The sequence below is a fragment of the Dendropsophus ebraccatus genome, chromosome 5, assembly GCF_027789765.1.
Source record: "Dendropsophus ebraccatus isolate aDenEbr1 chromosome 5, aDenEbr1.pat, whole genome shotgun sequence".
Classification (NCBI taxonomy): domain Eukaryota; kingdom Metazoa; phylum Chordata; class Amphibia; order Anura; family Hylidae; genus Dendropsophus; species Dendropsophus ebraccatus.
Genome location: NC_091458.1, coordinates 16,224,878 through 16,250,303, shown reverse-complemented (window position 1 = coordinate 16,250,303; position 25,426 = coordinate 16,224,878). Strand labels below are relative to the sequence as shown.

Sequence of the window (25,426 nt, the reverse complement as noted above, 5' to 3'; positions counted from 1 at the left end):
GCTAAATTGAGAGAGTAGAACAGCAAAAAGGTAGGCAAACCTCTGGCAAGTCATCTTTACAAACCATGACCATAACGGTAAGAAAGAACAGAAATCAGTAACCATCAACAAAATACAGGACCTACACAGCAGTCCACTATGACACATTACACAGACAATACGAACCAATACATAAAAGACAGGGAGAAAACGGGAGGAAGGGAATAGTAAAGGAGACAGAATTCTAGGGTTGTTCACCAGCAGAAATGAGGGAGGCATTGTAAGAATCCCACGGGGACCATACAGACTCAAACATTTCCATGGTATTATTTAGAGAGGCTGTCAGTCACTCCAAAGATCGCAATTCTTGGATCCTAGCTTTAAGACAGACCAGGGCCGGGGTAGGGGTGAGTCTGTTTCCAACTCCTGGTGTTTCTTCCCTAAGTTTTTAGGGAAAAGACTAAGCAAGCACACTGCTGGGTCTTTCGGAACATCCACACGAATGGAGGATTTTTCCCTGATTACCCCCTTTATGATTTAGAGACAGTCAGGTAGCATTGTCCTCCATGTGCTAGCAGCCCCAGCAGTCTGCGGTCCTGCTGTTTACCATGTGTAGGTCGATATTATGTGTATATGCTCTGGACTGAAGGTTGCATTCTGCACTCCAACCACTAGATGTCTCCTTATATACTATGGGACAGGTGAAGGGAGGGTTATTAATGAGTTAACTACCTATGTGACTTGCTGCCTGTATTTGTTCTGTGTTATGCCACCATCTTTAAGCTGAGTGAGACCAATCTCTGTGGAGGGTATCTCACAGCTGTCCCTCCTCTATTCCCCTTACAGAGCTAGTGTTTCTTGTGTTCCTTCCTCCAATCAGCTAGCTCCCTGAGGATTTTATACAGTGGGGAAACTGGCCATGCACCCTGACTGGATTAGCTGGAGGCCAGTTTAGAAAGTTTCCAGTGTGTTAGTATTTTCCTTCATAAGAGTTCCAGGACTAGATATGCGAGGCTAGTAACACCTGCGGTGAGGCTACTATAGGCTGGGGTGGAAGTAATTCATATTGACGCTGAGGGGCTATTGTCTTTCTCTTCTTCAAGGGCCCTGATAATTGAGAAAGGAGCAAAACAGCAGTTACGTAAGAGCAAGTAAAGCCGAGAACTCTGCTGCAATGTGTTAGGTTTTCTTAGGGGGTCACCCTGATGGCTAGCTTTACCCAGGAAGTGGGGCCTTGTCCCTGGATTCTTGTCATTTGGTGCCCGCGGACAGCATTAGGCAGATCTTTATAGCTGCAGGCACAGGTACATATCTTATCGCCAAAGACACAAGGTGATCAGAGCCCCCTACAGATGAGAGCCAAAAAGTGGTCTCCCTATGGCACAGTCGTATACTGTGGCAATGAATGTGGAAACATTATGGGTACATGTGTAACCTCAATGGTTCCTATACTTAGATTTAAGATTAGAAACAATGGAGACCAGAATGAAGAATTGTAAGGATCGGAGGTTCCCGACAGGAATCACATAAGAAAGATGAGCAGGTGACCAACCTTTGACAACATCCACATCCTCCAGGGGAAGCTTCCAGAGCAGCTTATATTTACTGGCAATGTCAATCACACTGGCTGCGGTGTACCTGCAACACACAGAGGAGTCACCACTGCACAACACTAGGTGCTCTGCAAACAACGCCATATATTCTTCTTCACTAGAATTATGTATCCTGTACTAATTCTAAGTTCCATCCTGTATTATACTCCGGAGCTGCAATTACTATTCTGCTGGAAGGGTCACTGTGTATATATATTACTTATAGTGTACTGATCCTGAGTTCCATCCTGTATTATACTCCGGAGCTGCAATTACTATTCTGCTGGAAGGGTCACTGTGTATATACATTACTTATAGTTTACTGATCCTGAGTAACATCCTATATTATACTTCGGAGCTGCACTCACTATTCTGCTGGTGGGGTCACTGTGTACATACATTACATTACATTACTGATCCTGCATTATACACCAGAGCTGCACTCACTATTCTGCTGGTGGGGTCACTGTGTACATACGTTACATTACTGATCCTGAGTTACATCCTGTATTATACCCCAGAGCTGCACTCACTATTCTGCTGGTGGGGTCACTGTGTATATACATTACTTATAGTGTACTGATCCTGAGTTACATCCTGTATTATGCTCCTGGAGCTGCACTCACTATTCTGCTGGTGGGGTCACTGTGTACATACATTACTGATCCTGAGTTATATCCTGTATTAAACTCCTGGAGCTGCACTCACTATTCTACTGCAGACGCAGGATCTGTGCATCCCAGCAGTATAGAAAGGGTTAACCTACATCTCCATTCACTGTTGTGTTTAGAGTATTTTGCAACAAAAATTCTTGTTTTGAGTCATGTGACCTGGAAACAGAGCGAGCAACAAACCTCAGCTCCTAGGGAGCAACCAAGGTCACTGGATAGGATGCTGTGTTTTATAGCATCTCACACGAAGCGTTGTGTCAGCAGAACTTTGAATGCTGCTTTGGATGTGACTGGAGTATAAGACATGGTGTAAGGAAAGTAACCATGTAGTTGCAGGGGCACTCAGTATTTCAGGTCTATATTATGGACTTGTTTCGGACACCTTCTTATGAGAAATACACTTACAGGTTCATGGAGCTGCGGCGCAGGGATCCCGACTTTCTTTTCAGGGTGGTGCAGATGAGCAGGTCCGTGAAGAGGAAGAGGGATCGGTCCTTCTTACCCCCAACAGCTTTCTGTGGGACAGTGAAACACCAGTCAGCTCAATGTCAAGACGGTGCAATGCCGACTGTTTCTATTACAGGTTCCAGAGACATGCAAGGGCCATAAAGCTGTTCTTAAAAGGAATCTCCACCATACTACTTAAAGGGAACCACTTTTCTATTTTCACAGAGTGGTAGAAGTAAGAGAGCACTCAAAGCATTCAGTCATAATGCAGAAAAACTTCAACATACATTTCTTTAGCGGATATAAAAAACACAGGGATGGGCCCACTGGGGGATTCCCCTGATCCCCTGCGGGCAAGTCAGAGCCTGGCTCCCAGCATGCCCGGGTGGGAAGGGGATGTATAAGCATTGGAGCCCAGGAGATCCCCGAGAATATTAAAGGAACCAGATCTTACCACTTCCACCACCATCTCCTGCCGCACAAATCTCCGGAAAGGAACCTGAAGCTGCAGGAGAAAGAAAACATCACAATGTGAATAAAAAGGACAAAGATCATAAAAGAGAGGTGAATGGTGGAGAGTATGAGTGTGGTGGGAAAGATGTGAGAAGTCCACGGTGGGGAGTATAAGGGAAGTGAGAGGTGAGAAGACTGTGGCAGGAGACTATAAAAGAAGTGAAGGATGGATGACAACCAAATGGCGGAGAAGAGACAAGTGGTAAAGACGGTATAAGACGAGAGTGGTGGAAAGCACACAAGTAGTAACTGGTGGAAAGTGTACAAAAAAACGAGTGGTAGAGAGTATATGACTTGTGACGAGTATAAAAGTAGTGAGGGGTGGAAAGTAGAGTAGTGGGTGGAGGAGAGGATAAGAGAGGAGGACGCTCTAGGTGAAACTGGTTGAAAATGTGTGAGTGGTGGAGAGTGCATGAGGAGCGAGTGGTGGAGAGTGCATGAGGAGCGAGTGGTGGAAGGTGCATGAGGAGCGAGTGGTGGAAGGTGCATGAGGAGCGAGTGGTGGAAGGTGCATGAGGAGCGAGTGGTGGAGAGTGCATGAGGAGCGAGTGGTGGAGAGTGCATGAAGAGCGAGTGGTGGAGAGTGCATGAGAAGCGAGTGGTGGAGAGTGCATGAGGAGCGAGTGGTGGAGAGTGCATGAGGAGCGAGTGGTGGAGAGTGCATGAGGAGCGAGTGGTGGAGAGTGCATGAGGAGCGAGTGGTGGAGAGTGCATGAGGAGCGAGTGGTGGAGAGTGCATGAGGAGCGAGTGGTGGAGAGTGCATGAGGAGCGAGTGGTGGAGAGTGCATGAGGAGCGAGTGGTGGAGAGTGCATGAGGAGCGAGTGGTGGAGAGTGCATGAGGAGCGAGTGGTGGAGAGTGCATGAGGAGCGAGTGGTGGAGAGTGCATGAGGAGCGAGTGGTGGAGAGTGCATGAGGAGCGAGTGGTGGAGAGTGCATGAGGAGCGAGTGGTGGAGAGTGCATGAGGAGCGAGTGGTGGAGAGTGCATGAGGAGCGAGTGGTGGAAGGTGCATGAGGAGCGAGTGGTGGAGAGTGCATGAGGAGCGAGTGGTGGAGAGTGCATGAGAAGCGAGTGGTGGAAGGTGCATGAGGAGCGAGTGGTGGAGAGTGCATGAGGAGCGAGTGGTGGAGAGTGCATGAGGAGCGAGTGGTGGAGAGTGCATGAGGAGCGAGTGGTGGAGAGTGCATGAGGAGCGAGTGGTGGAGAGTGCATGAGAAGAGAGTGGTGGAGAGTGCATGAGGAGCGAGTGGTGGAGAGTGCATGAGAAGCGAGTGGTGGAGAGTGCATGAGGAGCGAGTGGTGGAGAGTGCATGAGAAGAGAGTGGTGGAGAGGGGCAGAATGCTGGTAGAGTTGGGTGCTGATCACATACGTCCTCCATGCCCTCGATGTGAGCCTCTATCTCTTGCAGGATCCGGGTGTCTCTCTCGGCCTCCTCTGCGCTTCTCATTCCCTTGTTTATCCTCTCTGCCAGCTGCTTGATGTTTCTCTGGGCATCCATAAGGCACAGGTGGTCTGGGTGGTCCTCAGGCGTGTGCTTCAGCAGATCCTGCAAGAAGAGCAAGAACAGTAGTCAGTGGGCACCCACTCAGCCGTCTGTTCACCTCCCACTCAGCCAGCACCATCCTTCACACATCGGATCCCCTCCAGGAATTCCTGCCTTCCCATCCTCGGCTTCATCTGTCCTGTGTACAGACCAGGTGTATACAGATAAAAGGGACAGGTGTGTGCATGTTATATACACAGGTACACATCACTATACCCTGCTGCACAACCGCGCATCGTATATCTTCTTCATATATGTCCTTATACAGGAACATTCCAGAGAAAACCAGGCTGCACTTCTAGATCTGGCCAACAGATGGCGCTCCATCTTTTCTCATAATTACAGCTTTGTACTGTTCATTTGCAGGAAGGTCATTGGTGTCTTCTCTGTGTGATGAGAAATGTTCTCACACAAATCTGCAGCGCGAGGCGTCAGTTCATGGCGATTCTTCATTGAAAAGAGTTATTTTATGATCAAGTCATTAGATTTGAGGCCCAGTTTCCTGTATAGTGTATATGTACAATCTATCTGTGTACGTCTATCCATGTCTATTTGCTGACGTATGGATGATACAGGCCGACCATATAAATGCTGTGGGACCAGTCCTGGGTGGTCTCATCACTTCCGCTATTGGGTGCTGGAACACACTATTAGAGGGCAATAGTCGTTTTTGGGTCAATAAAAATAGTAAATGAAAAATCAAAAGTGCAAATCTATGTCACATTCTAGCATGATAAAACTAAAGGGCTACTTTAATTTTTCTCATAATGCCACTGTTATTTTCAGAGAATAGGGGAGGAGGTTACTTTTGAGAATCTAAACTCACGTGGGGCACTAAAATGAGAGTAACTAGTATATGGGGCAGTATTGGGAGGGATTGGCTACTATATGGAGCACTATTGGGGGGGGGGGAATTAAAAACTATACGGTGAACTATTGGGGGATAACTACTATATGGGGCACAATTGGGGGAATTAACTAGTATATGTAACAGTATTGGGACATGGAGAAAATAATGGGGCGGCTACTGCGTGGTGGCCCTGTTAGGGACAACTACTGTGTGGTGGCACTATTGTTAGAGACAACTACTGTGTGGTGGCACTATTAGGGATAACTACTGTGTGGTGGCACTATTAGGGATAACTACTGTGTGGTGGCACTATTAGGGACAACTACTGTGTGGTGGCACTATTAGGGATAACTACTGTGTGGTGGCACTATTAGGGATAACAACTGTGTGGTGGCACTATTAGGGATAACTACTGTGTGGTGGCACTATTAGGGATAACTACTGTGTGGTGGCACTATTAGGGACAACTACTGTGTGGTGGCACTATTAGGGACAACTACTGTGTGGTGGCACTATTAGGGATAACTACTGTGTGGTGGCACTATTAGGGATAACTACTGTGTGGTGGCACTATTAGGGACAACTACTGTGTGGTGGCACTATTAGGGATAACTACTGTGTGGTGGCACTATTAGGGATAACTACTGTGTGGTGGCACTATTAGGGATAACTACTGTGTGCTGGCACTATTAGGGATAACTACTGTGTGCTGGCACTATGGATGGGCAGCTTGTATAGAGTTAAGTAGGTGGTATTATAAAAATGCAGAACCTAAGAAGTTTGTCTGACAGATGCTGCGTAGAGTGGCGGCCAGAATTTAGAATGATGGGAGATGTGGTTGGCAGCAACAGAACCAGACAAGGGACTAACATCAGCGTCAAGAAGCTGCACAGAGCACGTAAAGTCTGCAAATGTAAAAAAGATCTGGGAAAACATCAAAAGAAAGAAAAAAATAACCTCCCCGGCTCAATCTGCTTTATCTCTCAGTGTTTATTGCTTATTAATTGCCCCTCAGAGAAAACAAAACCGCAGAATTGGGCTTCAAAGCCTCGGAGAAATCCGAAATTACAAGAGGAAACATCGAAAAAGCTGTAAAATTAACCCCAGAAAACAGAAATGCCCTCGCCGTATGTACGAGCGCTCTGAGACTGGCGAGTTCCTGACTGCGGGTGAGTGATACAAACATTTGATAAACAAATTGGGTTAATTGACTTCTCCGCACAAAATGTAATGAAGCCGAAACATCAAGTGTCATTGTGAGAGCCTCCTAGGCATTCTGGAACATTCTGTTTGTCAGCGGCGAAGTGCCCTAGGGATCTGTCAGTATGGTAATGTAACATTTAAAGGAGAACTATCAGAATAAAGTTCCCTTTGTGTACATTAAGAATCTGAAAACAGTTTTAAAATATCTTGCTGCTAACCTGAGATATGAGCAGATACAGGTACAGGCCGAACGCCTGGGGCTGCACTACTGAGAGATTCTCATGGAAACAAGCATCAGATCCAAATCATCCCAAAATCATCATTATCCCATGTAACTTCAAGTTATGTGATCTATGTAGACCTTCATGTCAAGAAAACGGTGTAAAAACTCAAAGCTAAACTCCAGAGCCATAGTGCACCTAACTGAACTCCCATCTCTCAGTGGTGCAGCCTCAGGCTTTCGGCCTGCAACGTCAAGGGATCAGATCTCTGCCTGGGAGCAAGATATTTTAAAGGGGTTTTCACGGTTTGGATTTACATTAAATGGGCTTTCTTTCATGGAAATTATACACTCTACCCACATCGGTTTGTACCAAGGTATAGAAAGGGCGGAAAGGACCCAATATTTATGAACCGTGCCAATTCACGCCTCTGTATTTATAGGAAATCAGTCATGTTGAAAATACAGTCCAGTATGAAACAAGTTGACTTCTCCATAGACCATATGACAAAAATCATGACAAAAATACCATAAACTGCTGATTTGTTTTGCCTGAATATGATAAACCTCGTTGAGGCATGAGGTACTTGGTGCATCACTTAAAGAGAAGCATCATGTGACAGAGCAGGGAAACTGAGCAGATTGATATACAGGTTTGTGGTCAACAATCAATTTATTAATTTAAAACATTGTAACTTATTTGATCATTCTAAGCTTAGGAGTCCAGTGGGAGGGCCTATTGAGTGATTGACATCTTTGTATTCTCACTCACTGCCCACTGGACTCCTAAGCCCAGAATAAAGAGGTTTGAATCAGTAAATTACAAGTCCTCCTAGTTTAGGTCCCACAAACCTATATATCATTCTTCTCGGCTCTTCCTGCTCTATAACATGCTGTCTACGCTTTTAGTGTGACAGGTTCCCCTTTAAGTGAGGCACTCAGTGCCTCATGCCTCAGCAGTTTATCATATTCACGCCATGTAAATCAGCATTGTTTAAGGTATTTTCTCACGAGAGATTCTTATGGTGTATGGAAGAGTTTCAGTTTGGTTCATCCTGGGCCAGCCCCCTATTGTCTGTCACACAATGGTCCATTCTCTTCGGCCATTGTCTCTGTTCTCAATTAAATTGTCATCTCTGCTCCAGTCGCACAATTCTTTACAGATGGTCACAAGTGCAGCAGGTACACACAGCTCTGCAAAGTGGCCTCCTGCCGGCGCTTTGACATCCACCACTGCAGACATCCTCTTTCAGAGAACCACATATCACGAGCGCATATTGTCTACAGAGCTGCGTGACTCAAAAAAAGAAGGGAAAAAAAATAAAGAAAATGTAAAACTAAAAAAAAAACCAACAACACAATATAATAATAATATTGGATTTTGAATACCACATGCAATAAAACTCCATTTTAGAGGCCCATGGTAGACATGTTGCCATTAGAATAGACATTACACTGGGGAAAGCTGTCTGTGTCACTAGTGCTGCAGACTCCCCTGATGTCTATATAATACATGTTACCATTAGAATAGACATTACACTGGGGCATCTGTCTGTGTCATTAGTGTTGCAGCCCCCCTGATGTCTATATAATACATGTTACCATTAGAATAGACATTACACTGGGGAAAGCTGTCTGTGTCACTAGTGCTGCAGCCTCCCTGATGTCTATATAATACATGTTACCATTAGAATAGACATTACACTGGGGAAGCTGTCTGTGTCACTAGTGCTGTAGCCTCCCCTGATGTCTATATAATACATGTTACCATAAGAATAGACATTACACTAGGGGAGCTGTCTGTGTCACTAGTGCTGCAGCCTCCCCTGATGTCTATATAATACAATACATGTTACTATTAGAATAGACATTACACTGGGGAAGCTGTCTGTGTTACTAGTGCTGCAACCTTCCCTGATGTCTATATAATGTTATCATTAGAACAGACATTACCCTGGGGAAGCACTAGTGACACAGACAGCTCCCCCAGTGTAATATCTATTCTAATGGTAAAATGTATAGGCATCAGGGAAAGCTGCAGCACTAGTGACCCAGACAGCCCCCCCCCCACCAGTGTAATGTCTATTCTAATGGTAACATGTATTATATAGGCATCAGGGGAGACTGCAGCACTAGTGACAAAGACAGCTCCCCCCAGTGTAATGCCTATTCTTATGGTATCATAACATGATATATAATACAGTATATACAGATCAATGGAGGCTCAGTATCACTAGTGGTGCATGCATATGTAACTGTGTCGGGACCAGGGCTTATGAAATCCTGCAGTTCCCGACACAGCCACAGGTGGCAGCAGAGGCACTGTGTCATCCCAGGATATTCCCAGGAATATTTACACCTACTGTGAATGCTGCGGATTTGTTGCTGTATAAACCCCTGTACACAGCATAAAATATTAATCTGATAGGTGTGAATGTATTGTAAGCTATATACAGAATTTAGCAAACAAAACCCAACAGCACCACTTGAGAACATCAGCTGCCCAGATGGCCCTGGTTTAGGTGTCTGCCAGTCTCTTACCTTGACTATGAGCTCGTAGCGTGGGATCCTCTGGACGGGTTTGATCAGGAGGTCTGACAGCGCCTGTTTCTCCTTGTTCTCACGAGTGCATTGCTGTAATGGGGCGAAAAACAAAATACTAAGAGGAGTAAGGGACAACAAGGACCATGATGAGGCCAGGGGCTCGGGACCACCATAGGGTATCTACAGGCTTGTATTTTGGGGCCAGTCATGGGGCACAGGCTACACATGACAACAGTCGCCAGTTGTACCACCACTACCAGCTAGCCACACCCATGCGCTCTCCTCCCTACCAGACACTGAATTGACCATCTGTACATATTATGGCCCCCGGCGTCTCCTCGGCACATACCCTCCCCCAGGGCACCAGACACCCTCCTCCCTACCGATCTCCACCTAGAAGCCATTGTATGCCCTTTGTTATGTCTGCAAAGACCAAGAAACACAGCAAACTCGTAGCTGGCTCGGTATGAAACAGGTTCTGCTTCACAGTCCGTGTCACGCATCTATTTTCTTCCTTTGCTGAATGGCGTTACAGAGCCGGGGAAACTAAATTAAATCATTTTATTGCGCCGCGGAGCGATGGAGAAGTCTAGAGGCAATTCATTCCAGATGCAATAAAAATAATATTGCCAACAATACAATTAGGTTTAATAATACCAACCAGACGACATGCGGATGAATCAGAGTAAATAAGTGTAACAATAAGGAGGCGGCGTGGCGGACATCTACGGGCTGATGTCAGCAGAGGGGAATTCAGACGCTGCACTCTTTTTGGCAAACAAATTACCAAGATAGACATAGATAGAAGAGAGGCATCTTCTATAGAGTCTAAATGTATATATTCCCTATATGAGAGGTATGGAGATGGCTCCGCTGCTGAAGGAACCACTGGCCCCTTAAAACGGCAAAGTAAGGGGGGTAAAGATCCATCTAAAGTGAAAGATTAGCTGGGTCTAGCACTTTTGCTGGCAACATATCCAAAACCATCACTATCGAAAAAGACCTTTCAGCCGATTGAGGAGCCATGAACAAGACTAAAACTTTCCAAAGTCAGATACAAGGTCTTGAGTAGTGTTGACAGAGACGAGGCTCTACACTGGGTATAGTTATGTAGGGTATCGTTGCAAAGTTTGGAGATTAAATTTTTAAGTATGGACTGAAATGGAAGTTCTATGTTGGATCTGGCCTAGAGAAGAATCTCAGTGATTCTTAAGATTAAGCACAGTCTTGTATGAGAGTATGAAATCTAGAGAGCAAATAATATGTTGGGCATAGATACAAAGTCTGAAATTTGTTGGACAAGGGACCAAGGTCTAGAGATACGATTCTATGTTGGGTAAGGGTACAAACTCTGTGTCGGGTATATATTCTGAAGATGAAGCTCTGTGTTAAGTATGGCTCCAAGGGCTGAAGGAGAGATAGCTATGTGGGTTGATTGGGTATAAAGTCTGGCATTAAAGTTTTGGATTGGATATGAATGTCTGGAGGGGAAGCTCTGTTATGAGTATGGATACAAGGGGAGGAAGGTCTGTGTCCAGTACAAGCTCTGGAGAAGATGCTCCATGTTTGTTACAAGGTCTGGAGAAGATGCTCCGTGTTTGTTACAAGGTCTGGAGATGACGCTCTGTGTTGGGTATAAGGTCTGGAGATGACGCTCTGTGTTGGGTATAAGGTCTGGAGATGACGCTCTGTGTTGGGTATAAGGTCTGGAGATGACGCTCTGTGTTGGTTACAAGGTCTGGAGATGACGCTCTGTGTTGGTTACAAGGTCTGGAGATGACGCTCTGTGTTGGGTATAAGGTCTTGAGATGACGCTCTGTGTTGGGTATAAAGTCTAGAGATGACGCTCTGTGTTGGGTATAAGGTCTGGAAATTACGCTCTGTGTTGAGTATAAGGTCTGGAGATGACGCTCTGTGTTGGGTACAAGGTCTGGAGATGACGCTCTGTGTTGGGTACAAGGTCTGGAGATGACGCTCTGTGTTGGGTATAAGGTCTGGAGATGACGCTCTGTGTTGGGTATAAGGTCTGGAGATGACGCTCTGTGTTGGGTATAAGGTCTGGAGATGACGCTCTGTGTTGGTTACAAGGTCTGGAGATGACGCTCTGTGTTGGTTACAAGGTCTGGAGATGACGCTCTGTGTTGGGTATAAGGTCTGGAGATGACGCTCTGTGTTGGGTATAAGGTCTGGAGATGACGCTCTGTGTTGGGTATAAGGTCTGGAGATGACGCTCTGTGTTGGGTATAAGGTCTGGAGATGACGCTCTGTGTTGGGTACAAGGTCTGGAGATGACGCTCTGTGTTGGGTATAAGGTCTTGAGATGACGCTCTGTGTTGGGTATAAAGTCTAGAGATGACGCTCTGTGTTGGGTATAAGGTCTGGAAATTACGCTCTGTGTTGAGTATAAGGTCTGGAGATGACGCTCTGTGTTGGGTACAAGGTCTTGAGATGACGCTCTGTGTTGGGTATAAAGTCTAGAGATGACGCTCTGTGTTGGGTACAAGGTCTAGAGATGACGCTCTGTGTTGGGTACAAGGTCTAGAGATGACGCTCTGTGTTGGGTACAAGGTCTAGAGATGACGCTCTGTGTTGGGTATAAGGTCTTGAGATGACGCTCTGTGTTGGGTATAAAGTCTAGAGATGACGCTCTGTGTTGGGTATAAGGTCTGGAGATGACGCTCTGTGTTGGGTATAAGGTCTGGAGATGACGCTCTGTGTTGGGTATAAGGTCTGGAGATGACGCTCTGTGTTGGGTACAAGGTCTGGAGATGACGCTCTGTATTGGGTATAAGGTCTGGAGTTGACACTCTGTGTTGGCTGTCAGTAAAGGTCTTGAGTACAAATTCAGTCTGAAGGTCCCCATGCACTCTCCGAGTTTGTCTGTCAGTATACATTTTTTAGGGCTCTCCCGACAGATGATGTTGGTGGAGATAGTGGTTGGGGGTGTTGGAAAATCACCGCCCAACCCCTTTATACTTGGAGACACAGTTTGTGTGCTGTATAAAAGGTCATATCGATAGTATCCATCCCAATATATACCAGTTTTGCAGCCTGATATGTAAATGGAGCAGCAGCAGCCAGACATTACATTACACGTATCACAGATGTCTCATACCTCCAGGAACTTGATGAAAGCTGGACGGGCTTCCTTTGCTATCCGGACCGCATCCTTGGCATTGAGGAAATTATCGATGTAAGCCGAGTAGATGCTGACCAGGATTTCCTTAGAAAACTGCAACGGTAAACAAAACATTAACCCTACAATCGCCATCATGTGACATCGTACATGGCGGACATCACACCCTGTTGGCTCTCTACACTTTTTGTATAGAATGAAACAGGAACAATGTTTTCTGGTAACACGTAATGGTTCTCCGAGTTCTCTGGTCCTTGCTCTATACTGTACGTGATCAGGCTCCGAGCTTTCAGGGTGATTATACTTGAGCTTGCAAAGAAATTTTTAGAGGGGAATCATTACAAATTGTGTGACGCAGAGGCCTAAACCTAAGAGGACGGGGATGCTGCAGAATATTAAGGTGTGGACTGAAATATTAAATTACTGCAAGATGCAAAAGACAATATGAAGGATGTTCAAGGGGAATTAGTGTCTGCTACCAACAACTCCTAACCTGACTATAATACAGCTCTGTTATACTCTCTATATTGGACAACATGGATAACCCCCAGCATGACCAGAATACAAATTCTTATATAGTCTCTATAAATGTAGCACTACATTCTCCAACATACCGGACCCATGGGCAGTACCATAATACAATTCCATTATACAGGACTAGAATATATACCCTATATATACACACACTCAGCACTATAATCCCCAAAAGACGTAGATGAGATGTAGTATGAGAACACTACAACCGGCTAACGTAACCTGATAACTGGACATGACCTTAATACATTTCTATTATATTTTCTATAACACACAGTACTGCAACCCCCAACATATCCATAATACAGTACCAACAGGCACAGTGACAGTGGACCGGCCCTCAATATGTGTGCTGTATCTTGGGAGATTACAACTATCTCCGGACTCTCCCATACTAAGTGGCCTTAGCAGGATTCACGTATGTAGACAGCCAAAAAGAAATAAATTAACCGCTTCTGAACTTTATTTGTCAATCCAACATAGTGCAAGAAGGACATAGTATAGGGTGTAGGCCTCAGGAGACGCGTCCTGCATCCTATACTATTCCCTTCTTGCACCATTTTGGATTGACGAGTTAAGTTTGCGCCAATCTTCAGAAGTGGAGAGTTCTGATTCTTTTTTTTTTGGCGGTCTTTATCCATAATATAATTCTATTGAACATGATATACATACACACACACACACACACACACACATTACTACAACCTCCAACATGCCCCCATTACTGACCGTGACCATAATACAATTCCATTATTCTCTACACATAGCACACTATAACCCCCAACGTGGCCATAACACAATGCTATTATACTGTACACAGCACACCATAACCTCCAGCATGACCATAACACAATGCTATTATACTGTATACACAGCACACCATAATACAATGCTATTATACTGTATACATGGCACACCATAACCTCCAGCATGCCCATAACACAATGCTATTATACTGTATACACAGCACACCATAACCTCCAGCATGACCATAACACAATGCTATTATACTGTACACAGCACACCATAACCTCCAGCATGACCATAAGACAATGCTATTATACTGTACACAGCACACCATAACCTCCAGCATGACCATAACACAATGCTATTATACTGTACACACAGCACACCATAACCTCCAGCATGACCATAATACAATGCTAATATACAGTACACAGCACACCATAACCTACAGCATGCCCATAACACAATGCTATTATACTGTACACAGCACACCATAACCTCCAGCATGACCATAACACAATGCTATTATACTGTACACACAGCACACCATAACCTCCAGCATGCCCATAACACAATGCTATTATACTGTATACACAGCACACCATAACCTCCAGCATGACCATAATACAATGCTAATATACAGTACACAGCACACCATAACCTCCAGCATGACCATAACACAATGCTATTATACTGTATACATGGCACACCGAAACCTCCAGCATGCCCATAACACAATGCTATTATACTGTATACACAGCACACCATAACCTCCAGCATGGCCATAACCCAATGCTATTATACTGTATACACGGCACACCATAACCTCCAGCATGCCCATAACACAATGCTATTATACTGTATACATGGCACACAATAACCTCCAGCATGACCATAAGACAAGGCTATTATACTGTATACACAGCACACCATAACCTCCAGCATGACCATAAGACAAGGCTATTATACTGTATACACAGCACACCATAACCTCCAGCATGACCATAACACAATGCTATTATACTGTATACATAGCACACCATAACCTCCAGCATGACCATAAGACAAGGCTATTATACTGTATACATGGCACACCATAACCTCCAGCATGACCATAAGACAAGGCTATTATACTGTATACCTGGCACACCATAACCTCCAGCATGCCCATAGTCCACTTATTATAAGAGTGAGCATTTCGCTCTGTATTACACAATATTACATTAGGAGATATCACGGGATTCGCGTTGGGTTTTGATCTTGTAGAATACGACATCAAAAGCTTTAATTGGGGTCAGATAATGAACAAGACGCCTTCAGGATGTATCGCGCCTCTTTTACAGCAGCGCAGAATTTATTATGAGATGATTTTCCATAGAGACGACACAAAATAATGAATTGGGGTGAGGGTGGGGGTGGTCATAGGACAAATGCAGAGCAAGTCACACCACCGAGCAGCGACGGCTTTGGTAATGGTGAACGTGGTATAATAATGAATGGAAACCCGAGAAAGCTATCTTTGTACATGTGGGCTGTCATGTGGGCGTTCGGTTTCTATTACCATGCGCCAAATAGACAATTATTATTTGCAGGGTGGAAAAACGTATTCCAGGAATGGAAGGGTTAAGTAATGGATCAAAGAGGATACATAAAAATAGATGGGTGGGGGTCTTCTGGGTCCTTGAGGCCTCCTCCGACACCTCATTAGTCACTATATTTACTATGCAGTGGCCTAGATCTCAGACTTTTACATGTTGTCAGCGTTATCGGGGTGACCGATAAAGAGAAAATTGAGACTGCCATAGGTTTGCACTGACTCTAACGTCTTTAGGAGGACCCTAAAAATGGTGGATATAGACATCCCTTTTCACTTAGAGGGTCCTGCAAGCTTTCAAGTGTCTGTACACTGAGCAGTTTCTCTAAGGGCGCTATTACACGGGACGATTATTGTGCGAAAATTTAAACGATAATCGTTCTGTGTAATTGCAGGCAACGTTAAAAAAAAACGTTTGTATGTTGTTGATCGTTGATTTAGATCAGAACCTAAAATTATCGTTAATCGTTCGCTGTATTTCCTCATTCGTTTGCTCAAGTTCCACATTTGTTCACTAATCGCTCTGTGTAATTGCACATTGTTCATTGTTTTGCTGGGAACAGAAGGAGTAAACGATCGTAGTAAGAATCGTAACTAATCGTAACGATTTTTCGATCGTTGACTGCAATTACACGGAACGATAATCATTTAAATTTGAACGATATAACGATTTTTCACACGATAATCGTCACGTGTAATAGGGCCCTAAGGTAAGAAGGTTCTGCAAGCTGAGAGAAGTCTGAATGCCAAGAGGGTTCTGTAAGCTTAGAGGAAATGGTTCCCCATGAGGCTTTTGTATGCCAATTAGGATCTGTGCACCGAGAGGGTACCATATGCTTGGAGAGTTTTGTAAGCCAAGGTGGTTCTGTAAGCCTAGAGGGTTCTGGACGTGAGGAGTTCTGTATGCTAAGGGGTTTCCAAATGCTAAGAGAACGCTGTATGTTAACAGGACTTTGCAAGCCGAGATAATTTTGCATGCCACGTATTACTTACCGACTGGCCCAACATGTCCCCCACAGTCTGGATGTCTGGCCAGTTCTGCACACAGTGGTTGACCTGCTCCAGGAACTGCTCATGGTGCTCCAACAGCTCCGGGATCTGGTCAAAGATCTCGTCCACCAGAGACGGGTCACAGAGGAAGGAATTCTCCGGCTGCTTCAGTGGTTTCATATATCCCTAGAAGAATATAAAAAAAAAAGAATCAGTCCATTATCTGCTGTATGTAATATTATACAACCCCCCCCAGTCAACAAGGGATATTACATGCACCATGTTTTTAAAGTGGTCATCCCATTCGATCGATGACAGTACGAACGTGTTATGTGCATGAGATCCAGTAGTGATCACATAATATCCAGGATCAATACCACTGGCGGACGACCCTCAGCACCCCAGTCAGATACCGTTTTCGAGGAAACGCTCTTTAAGGCGGTGTCGTCTACATAAAAGAGTATTTTTGTCTTGTTTTGGTTATTATCGCTCTTGTTGGGTTCATTACTACAAAAAAATGTGAAAAATGTGAATGACCAATGATCTCCAGAACCAACCTACAATCAAAGCCACGTAAAACAGGCAACGATCGGAACGCGCCAAGTGAAAAATCACACCACAAAAGGAAACCATGTATAATTTAAGGAATTTATGAGGGCAGACCTCAAAAAAGAAAAAAAAAAAGAGCACAGACGCAGTTGATCTGGCAGGAACGCAGCGTGATTGTTACATTACACGTTCAGAATGTCGTAGTCCTGATGAGAACATTCGATTTCTGATGCAGATAAGGCTGACCACTACATAGAGAGCACGACCACCGGAAACATGAGGTACCACCTGCTCGGGACACTGTTCCAAAAACATCACTCAACTCGCTGAGTGACACCAGATACTTTGGATTACTCAGAGTCTGGATCTTGAAGAAAATAGTCCGAGACTATTCTGGAACACTAAAAGAGCAGAAGAACATGAGTGAAGAGAGAGGGCAAGAGACGGGAAGAGCGGTGGGGCTGGTTACAAGAGATGTAGTAGATTGTGGGGGAATTTATTGGTTCTTCATCCACCTGGCACTTTAGAATGTACAAAAAGTTTTCTTCAATACTAACAACCATCCAAGATGTAATCAGACGACCTACCACTTGTTCTAATGGTTTCTGCCTACACATCTCAGAGGTGGTCAACGAGCCTTGCACCACTCCGGAGCCCCTATCCTTTGGTGACCATTCCTCCATTCTCCTAGATTTCCATAGTCTTAACCCAACCCCACACCCTAAAGAACTCCAGTAGACCACTAACCAAGTCAGTTCAACGCTTGCGTTGAGGGAACCTGTCAAACTGTTTGGGTTCAGCAATGTTCTCTGAACCTGAACCCCTGAAGTTGGAAGCCACTCTATGTATCCATGTTTACCTGGCAGCCTCCAGTCGCCAGGAGTCAAATGCCAAGCATACATGTTCAGAGAACGTTGCTGTACCCAAATAGTTCGGCAAGTCCACTCAACACTATTCAACACCAAACCTGGAACATCCAAGGACTATATGCTCATAAAAATTTTTTGTAGCTCTAATAAAAACTAGAGTACCGAAAATCACCATTTTCAGTTAAGAGTTTGATCCGTTGTACAGTTGTATCTGTGAACAGCCAGGATAAAGCTCCAACACTTTGTTTTGCAGCCGGAACAATAATAGCTGTACAATTGAAGGGGTTATCTGGCGAAAATCTTTTCCTTTCAAATCAACTAGTTTCAGAAAATTATGTAGATTTTTTATTTACTTCTATTTAAAAATCTCCAGTCTTCCAGTACTTATCAGCTGCTGTATGTCCTGCAGGAAGTGGTGTATTCTTTCCAGCCTGACACAGTGCTCTCTGCTGCCACCTCTGTCTATGTCAGGAACTGTCTAGAGCAGCAGCAAATCCCCATAGAAAACCTCTCCTGCTCTGGACAGTTCCTGACATGGACAGAGGTGGCAGCAGAGAGCACTGTGTCATACTGGAGAGATTACACCACTTCCTGCAGGACATACACTCGAAGACTGGACTTTCTGGCACCAGCTGAATTGACATAAAATGATTTTCGCCAGAAACTTCACCCAAAGTATCATAAATGAGTATGGGAAGAAGACATATTGAGGGCTTAATCAACAGGAATAAGGCACAAAGGGTTAAAACACAGATTCTCCACATTACATGCACAGCACATGTAGACAACTTAATGAAATCCATGTATTCTCTATGTAACACTGTTCAGGAGATGAGAGTTCCGGTCCAGGCATGTAATAACATTATATTACGGCACATCTGCTGCACACCGGCCCGTGATTTACATGGTAGAGCTGTCTTCTCTTCATCATCATTCCTGTCCTCAAGCCTCCTTCAGATTATGGATCACAGCAGGCTGTAAATGGAGATGCTGGAGTCTAATCTGTTGTACTGACCTCTAGAGGCCAATAGGACAACTGCAACATCCATATCAATGTCAACACCCATACAAAAATACCACCCTAGTTATTAATGCAAACCGTGACAAGTTATTACCAGTCAAGATCCCTATGACAACTTACGACTATGACTACAGGCAGGAAGTGTTGTCATAAAGGACACCAATTCTTGTAATAGCCAATAATAAATAGGCATTTCTGGGATACTGGGGTACTTTAATGGGGTACTCCGGTGAAATGTTTTTCTTTCAAATCAACTGGTGTAAGAAGGTTATACAGATTTGTAATTTTTAAAAATTTCAGGTCTTCTAGGACTTATCAGCCCTGCAGGAAGTGGTGTATTTTTTCCAGTGTGACACAGTGCTCTCTGCTGCCACCTTTGTCCATGTCAGGAACTGTCCAGAGCAGCAGCAAATCCCCATAGAAAACCTCTCCTGCTCTGGACAGTTCCTGACATGGACAGAGGTGGTGGAAGAGAGCACTGTGTCAGACTGGAGAGAATACACCACTTCCTGCAGAACATACAGCAGCTTATAAGTGCCATAAGACTGTAGATTTTTAAACAGAAGTAAATTACAAATCTATATAACTTTGTGACACCTGTTGATTTGGGAATGCAGGATTTAAGGGATAGTGCATGCAAAATATGAGATTTTGGGCAGCAGGCGGTGCTTCCAATATATTCAACACCCTTCTCCATCTCAATGCTTTGGATGAACGGGTGGGCTCAATGTTGTAGCTATAAGGGGTGCAGAGGCTGACCCCTGTTCACCACATAAGGTGCCGGAGTTACACCTAGCTCATAGCAGGGGGTGGGGGTTACAGATTTGGCACAGGGGCCCATGAGTTTCAGGTTACACCTGCTGGTGGGCTGCTGTATTACGTTCCCTCATATATAGGCTGCCTGCTCTTTTGCTGCATTTCACATCCATACTGAATAAATCCACAAACAAGTAACATCATGGCTTCTAATGAATCTCCCGCAGTCATAATTCTTATTAATTAGGCCGAGTGGCCGTAGAAAATCAATTTCTGTATTTTGCGGAGAATCTTGAGTGAAGATAATGTATGGGCAGCGTGCCAGGCTTCAGGCCTCAGGAAGTCATTATATGAGGCTACTGTGCACCCAGATTTCCTGCCCAAATGAAAACATTCATAATGTGACTGAGGCCCGAGACATGAATCTCCCATGACCACTCAGTGACAAGGCCTCACGTCCATTATACACAAGGGACAATGTCAGGAAAACAATTAGTCATCATAATACATAGTATGCCTGAACATCCACATGGCGTCCACCCAGTCTAACCATACACAGAGACTAGCCCCATTATTAGAGAACGCTTCCCTGTATGGAGAACGGCGGCCCCGGAGGCTGGTGTAAGATACAGGGATGAGTTTTCTGAGTGATTACTTTCTTTATTTTGTTTCCATTCACTTATTAAAAAATACAAAACTGGATTACACCACTATGGTATGTGCACACTGCGGAAATCACGCGAGATTCCGCTGCCCCCCCCACACACACACACACTACCACTTGAAGTTCTGCCCATGACATAGGCTCAATTCTATGCTCGGGCGGATTCAGTCGTCCACCCAAAGAATTGACATGTCAATTCTTTGGGCGGATGGCGGAATTCAATCCGAGTAGTGCCGGACCGGCCAACCAGAGGACCGGAGAATCCTCTAGTTGGCCCTCAGCTTTAGAACCAGCACTAACACTGACTGACATGTCGTTTCTCACTGTTTTTTTAATTGGTGGGCCCCAGATACCCCAGTCCGACACTGTGCCCGAGCATAGAATGGAGTCTATGGGACGGGCAGAGAGTCAAGTGGAAGTGTGCACAGAATCCGTGGCACGTTATCCGTAGTGTGCACCTACCCTTACTAAGCAACAAAGGATTACATCCAGCAGCCTATTTCCCATGTCCATCAAACTTATATCACTAAAACATACCCACTTCTACGTACAGTTTTTTTCCCCCTGAAGGGTCTGACCCAAACCCCGCGACTATTTCTCGACTTGTTTACCAACTTCAATCTGTTCAGCAGGTGATGCAGTTATTGTCCTAAAAAACTATTTTTAAACTTGCAGACCTGAGTCAAATTGGAGTGGCCTAGAGTGTCCCTCCGTCTTTCCTCCCCGCCCTCTTCACCATTAGGAATGCCCCTAGAACAATTTCTCCTATTCATCACCTGTGTAAACACTGCACATTTGCTTGATCATAAAGGCAATAAGAGGCTGGGGAGAAGGGACGGAGAGGCGTCACAATCCTAGGAGACACACACTCTAGGCCACACCAATTTGACACAACTTTAAAAGTTATTTTTTAGGACAATGACTGTATCACCTGCCGAATGGACCCCAGGACAGATCTTGGATATAAAGCAGCTATCTGACACTACAAGTGGTTTTGGTGGGTCAGATTGCGGGCACAGAGTCACTTTAATACTGGCACAACCACTCACCCATTCCACATTGATCCAGGGATTATTCTGATTGCCATTCGGGAAGAAATTTTTCTCCCTGTGATGGGGCAATTGTCATCTGCATCATAAAGGTTTTTGCCTTCTTCTGGAATATAGGTTGAGCTTGATGGACTCTTGTCTTCTTTCAACCTTATTAACCATGTAACTATGTTACATTCTGTGAATCAGTTTTAGTGTAAATCCATATTGGAATGGAAAATATGGGTGTGACCCCAGAAAACAAAGAAAACTTTATCACTGAGCATTGCACAAACATGACTGATCAGATGGATCCAAATCTCTATGGAGAAACATGACCGGGTCAGAGGGATCCAGATCTATATAGACAAACATGCTTCAATCAGAGGGATCCAAATCTCTTTGAAGAAATATGGCTGGTGAGAGGGCTCCAGATCTCTGAAGAAACATGACTGGTGAGATGGCTCCAGATGTCTATAGAGAAACATGGCCGGTCAGATGGATCCAGATCTCTGTGAAGAAACATGGCCGGTCAGATAGATCCAGAGATCTGTGAAGAAACATGGCTTGGTCTAATGGGTCCAGAAGTCTTCTCTTAATAGTAAGTGCTGATGATGTTGCTGCAAAGTTAAGACTGTGAAAGCCCAGGTGTCCTACTCCTGAGGCCTGGACCTGACCTGATTCTCCATTGCACATACAGGACAGGGAAGTCTATGGGCCTTATGGACACATCTAAGCCAGAAACTTCTCTGCCTCTTTTGTGTGTGATGTAATGTCTGACTATCAGGTTAAACGATAGATCCCAAAGGTGGAAGAGTCTGACACATATAGCAGGTCCCTATGCCTTTGAACTTCATTTGCACCATGTGGCAATGTCATCTGGCTTGGTCAACAAGGGTGATAGGAATGTATTATAGTCATCTACTAACAGTTTTGTAGGACCCTTTATTATCACTCATTGTTTATTCTTTATCTACATAGGAAAACCTCTTAGATATCCAGCGACCTTACATTATTATGCACCGTAATGTTTTTAGCTGTACAACCAAGGAAATCACAAACAACTCATAGACCTATGTAATCCCAGAAGTCCTAACCATGGAGGAAAAACCATTTCACCAACACCCTGCCAATACCAGCAGAATTCCCTGCCATGTAAGAAATGACATACAAATCAAATGTAGCGTGAAGCCTCATTTCAGAAGAGAGACTTGGCAGACGACAGGATGATACAGATTGTGTGTGTTCGCACTCTTCAGGCGAGACGTCAAACAGGAGAGGAACGACCCTCTCCAAGAAAGAGCATCATGCTGCGTCAGTCGTAATCCTGCACGGTGGCTGTCAAGCTGCTGTCTATCTAGTTGGCCACCAAAGACTGACGCTATTCTAAACACAAACACACCAGATGTATTACAAACCAAAATAGAACCAAAAACAGAACACAACTAAATGGATTATCCACCATCTCAATTCTTTACAATTCCACTTCTTCCTCCGGAATTCTATGGCATTTAACCTTCTTCACCTTACTCGTGATTACACCATCATTCTCTTTCCTAATCATGTAGCCTCCAACCTTTTCCAAGTCAATTCCATAGTCTGTGACCAGGGTTATTCAGCGTTACAAAACATGGCCACTTTCTTTCAGAGACACCACTACTCTGGTCTCCAGGTCAGGTGGAGTTTACTGTTAAACTTTATTCACTTCAATGGAACAAATTTGCAAAACCTGCACCCAAACTGTAGACGAGTGGTGCTGTCTGTGGAAGAAAGTGGCCATGTTTTTCTAATGCTGGATAATCCCTTTAAATGTACTTTGCCACATTCCTATTACCTTCAGCCTTCTCCACACCAAGTGGGAGAAGGAACCAATTTCGAACACAGTTCCTTTTCTAGCTAAAACATAAAAACAAAAATTCTCCAATTTCCTCCACAGAACCTACAGTCCTTCTGTATCCTCCATTCTAAATGTTATTTTCTCCACTCATGCTACCATCATTCTAGTATTTTTAACTTCACTCACATCATTCATATACCTCCTTAAATTATGTCTTACTTTTGTGGGCTCCTTTCTTCTTCACCATAGCCCAATAAGGGCTTTCCAAACTTTTAAGTATTCTTCATCATGTACCATCAAAAAGTCTCCATCTCTGTTCTACATCTCTGTTCTACAACATCCAATTTCTTCTTTATGGCCATTCCTTCCTGGGTTCACCACCCCAGTTCCACCGCCTTCCGGTTCACCAACCCAGTTCCACCGCCTCCCGGGTTCGCCACCCCAGTTCCACCGCCTCCCGGGTTCGCCACCCCAGTTCCACCGCCTTTTTTTTTCTATGGTCTATAATAGTCACACGCTGGTCAAAAGAAATAGTCTCTGGGTATTTTTATTATATTCATTCTCTTTCATAGTAAAAATCAAAGCGGTAACATTTTCAAAACTCTTTTTGGAAATTTTTCATCCAGGACCAAACACAAACCCAGTGTAATCCAGAATAAGAACAGCAAGGAAGCCTTGAAGAACCACAAATAAAAACCTTAAAACAACTGGCTGCATAAGGCAAGAAATATTCAAGGTTATTTTCTGATTCTTTTTTTATTTAATTGGGAAAAAGCCTTATAGAAACAGATTGTCAGCTAAGCCACAATAAACAAAAGTCACAGGAGGAGGGAAAGGATAGTACATAATAGGTAAGTCATGGTGACTTCATCCACCTTGATCATTGAAGGTGTGGTCAATGCTAGAAGTCAGCCAGTTTTTGTTTATATCAAAATAATTTATTAGTGTTTTTCTTCTAATTTCCTATCCTACTAAACCAAACTTAGAATAAATACTCCCAAGATTTCAGGATTATTTTTTTAACTACTAGGTTGAGACTTCCTGTTTTGTCTGATAGGGAGGAGGCTGCTAGAAAGTGATCTGCACAGCATTACAGTAAGGCTATGTTCACACAACTTTTTTCAGCTCCGTTTAAAATGACGTCCGTCATTTTGAGTCTAAAATAACGGACATCATTTAGCAGCCTGGCCTCCCCTTGACTTTAATGCATTGCCATTGCAGTCAGTTAAATTTCGGCAAAAACTGACTTTTTTTAAATATCAAAATCATCCGCCTTTTCTTTATTTTTGACGTTGTGTGAACATAGCCTAAAGGTATCACCAGTAAATAGAGAAGACAATAGATAGAGGTCACAGATCAGCCTCCCCTCTCTGTGAAATAGCTATTGAAAAGGTTGCACAGTATGCTCAGTAAGGTTTTCCATCCATTTCAGTGGGACAGCTCCTGTCTATTGTTGTCTATGTCCATGGGACTCGCTGTAAAGCAGATCTCTAAATACTAAAAAATAACTAAGGCAAGATGGCAGCCCCCATAACAAAATACAAAAAATAAATAAAATTAAAAACAGGTTTCAGTATCGGGCTGTGATTAGTTAAAAATACCCCCAAAATATTGGCGATACATTCTTTTTAAAATGAGTAACATCAAACCAAAAAAAATCGGCCCGATTCCAAAAACCGATTCCACAAATCGGCCAATGTATTATTCTTTGACTTCCTATGAAAATATTTTTTCTAAATTTGGCCAAAAGTATTAAAAGAAATTCTGAAGTACATGTTTTTATAGATGGTGTAATACTGTATGTGTTACATTTAGGTCATGGCAGAATTTCAGGATGTTCTGATTTCTGAGTCACACACAGACTATGCCGGTATCAGAAGACAAGACAATCAGCATTGGCTTTCTGGCATACAATATCCTGTGGACAGCGTGTTCCCGGCACATGGATCAATCTCTAGATCCAGTAATGAGGCCGACTATTTTCTTAGGAAGAAGAAATCAGAGATTAAGGTGTGAAAATTCTACTGAAAACCTTTTATAGATGCTGCAAAAAGAGTATTACACATCAACTGCATTATAACATCCACAAGTTCCGGGCTGCGAAGAATAAAGAATTACTGTAATCCTTCTCTACGA

At 44.0% G+C, this 25,426-nt stretch overlaps 1 protein-coding gene across 2 annotated transcripts in view; it reads right to left on the bottom strand.

The window, feature by feature from the left end:
• The window catches only part of ARHGEF17 (Rho guanine nucleotide exchange factor 17), a 155,014-nt gene that overhangs the window by 14,394 nt on the left and 115,194 nt on the right, over window positions 1–25,426 (bottom strand). For both annotated transcript variants that reach the window (XM_069969574.1, XM_069969575.1), the window contains exons 4-10: window positions 16,570–16,752; window positions 12,681–12,797; window positions 9,563–9,655; window positions 4,575–4,751; window positions 3,144–3,194; window positions 2,648–2,757; window positions 1,532–1,617 (exon numbers count right to left, since the gene is read on the bottom strand). In XM_069969574.1, the coding sequence (XP_069825675.1) occupies window positions 1,532–1,617; window positions 2,648–2,757; window positions 3,144–3,194; window positions 4,575–4,751; window positions 9,563–9,655; window positions 12,681–12,797; window positions 16,570–16,752 (817 nt within the window). The remainder of the gene's footprint in view (window positions 1–1,531; window positions 1,618–2,647; window positions 2,758–3,143; window positions 3,195–4,574; window positions 4,752–9,562; window positions 9,656–12,680; window positions 12,798–16,569; window positions 16,753–25,426) is intronic.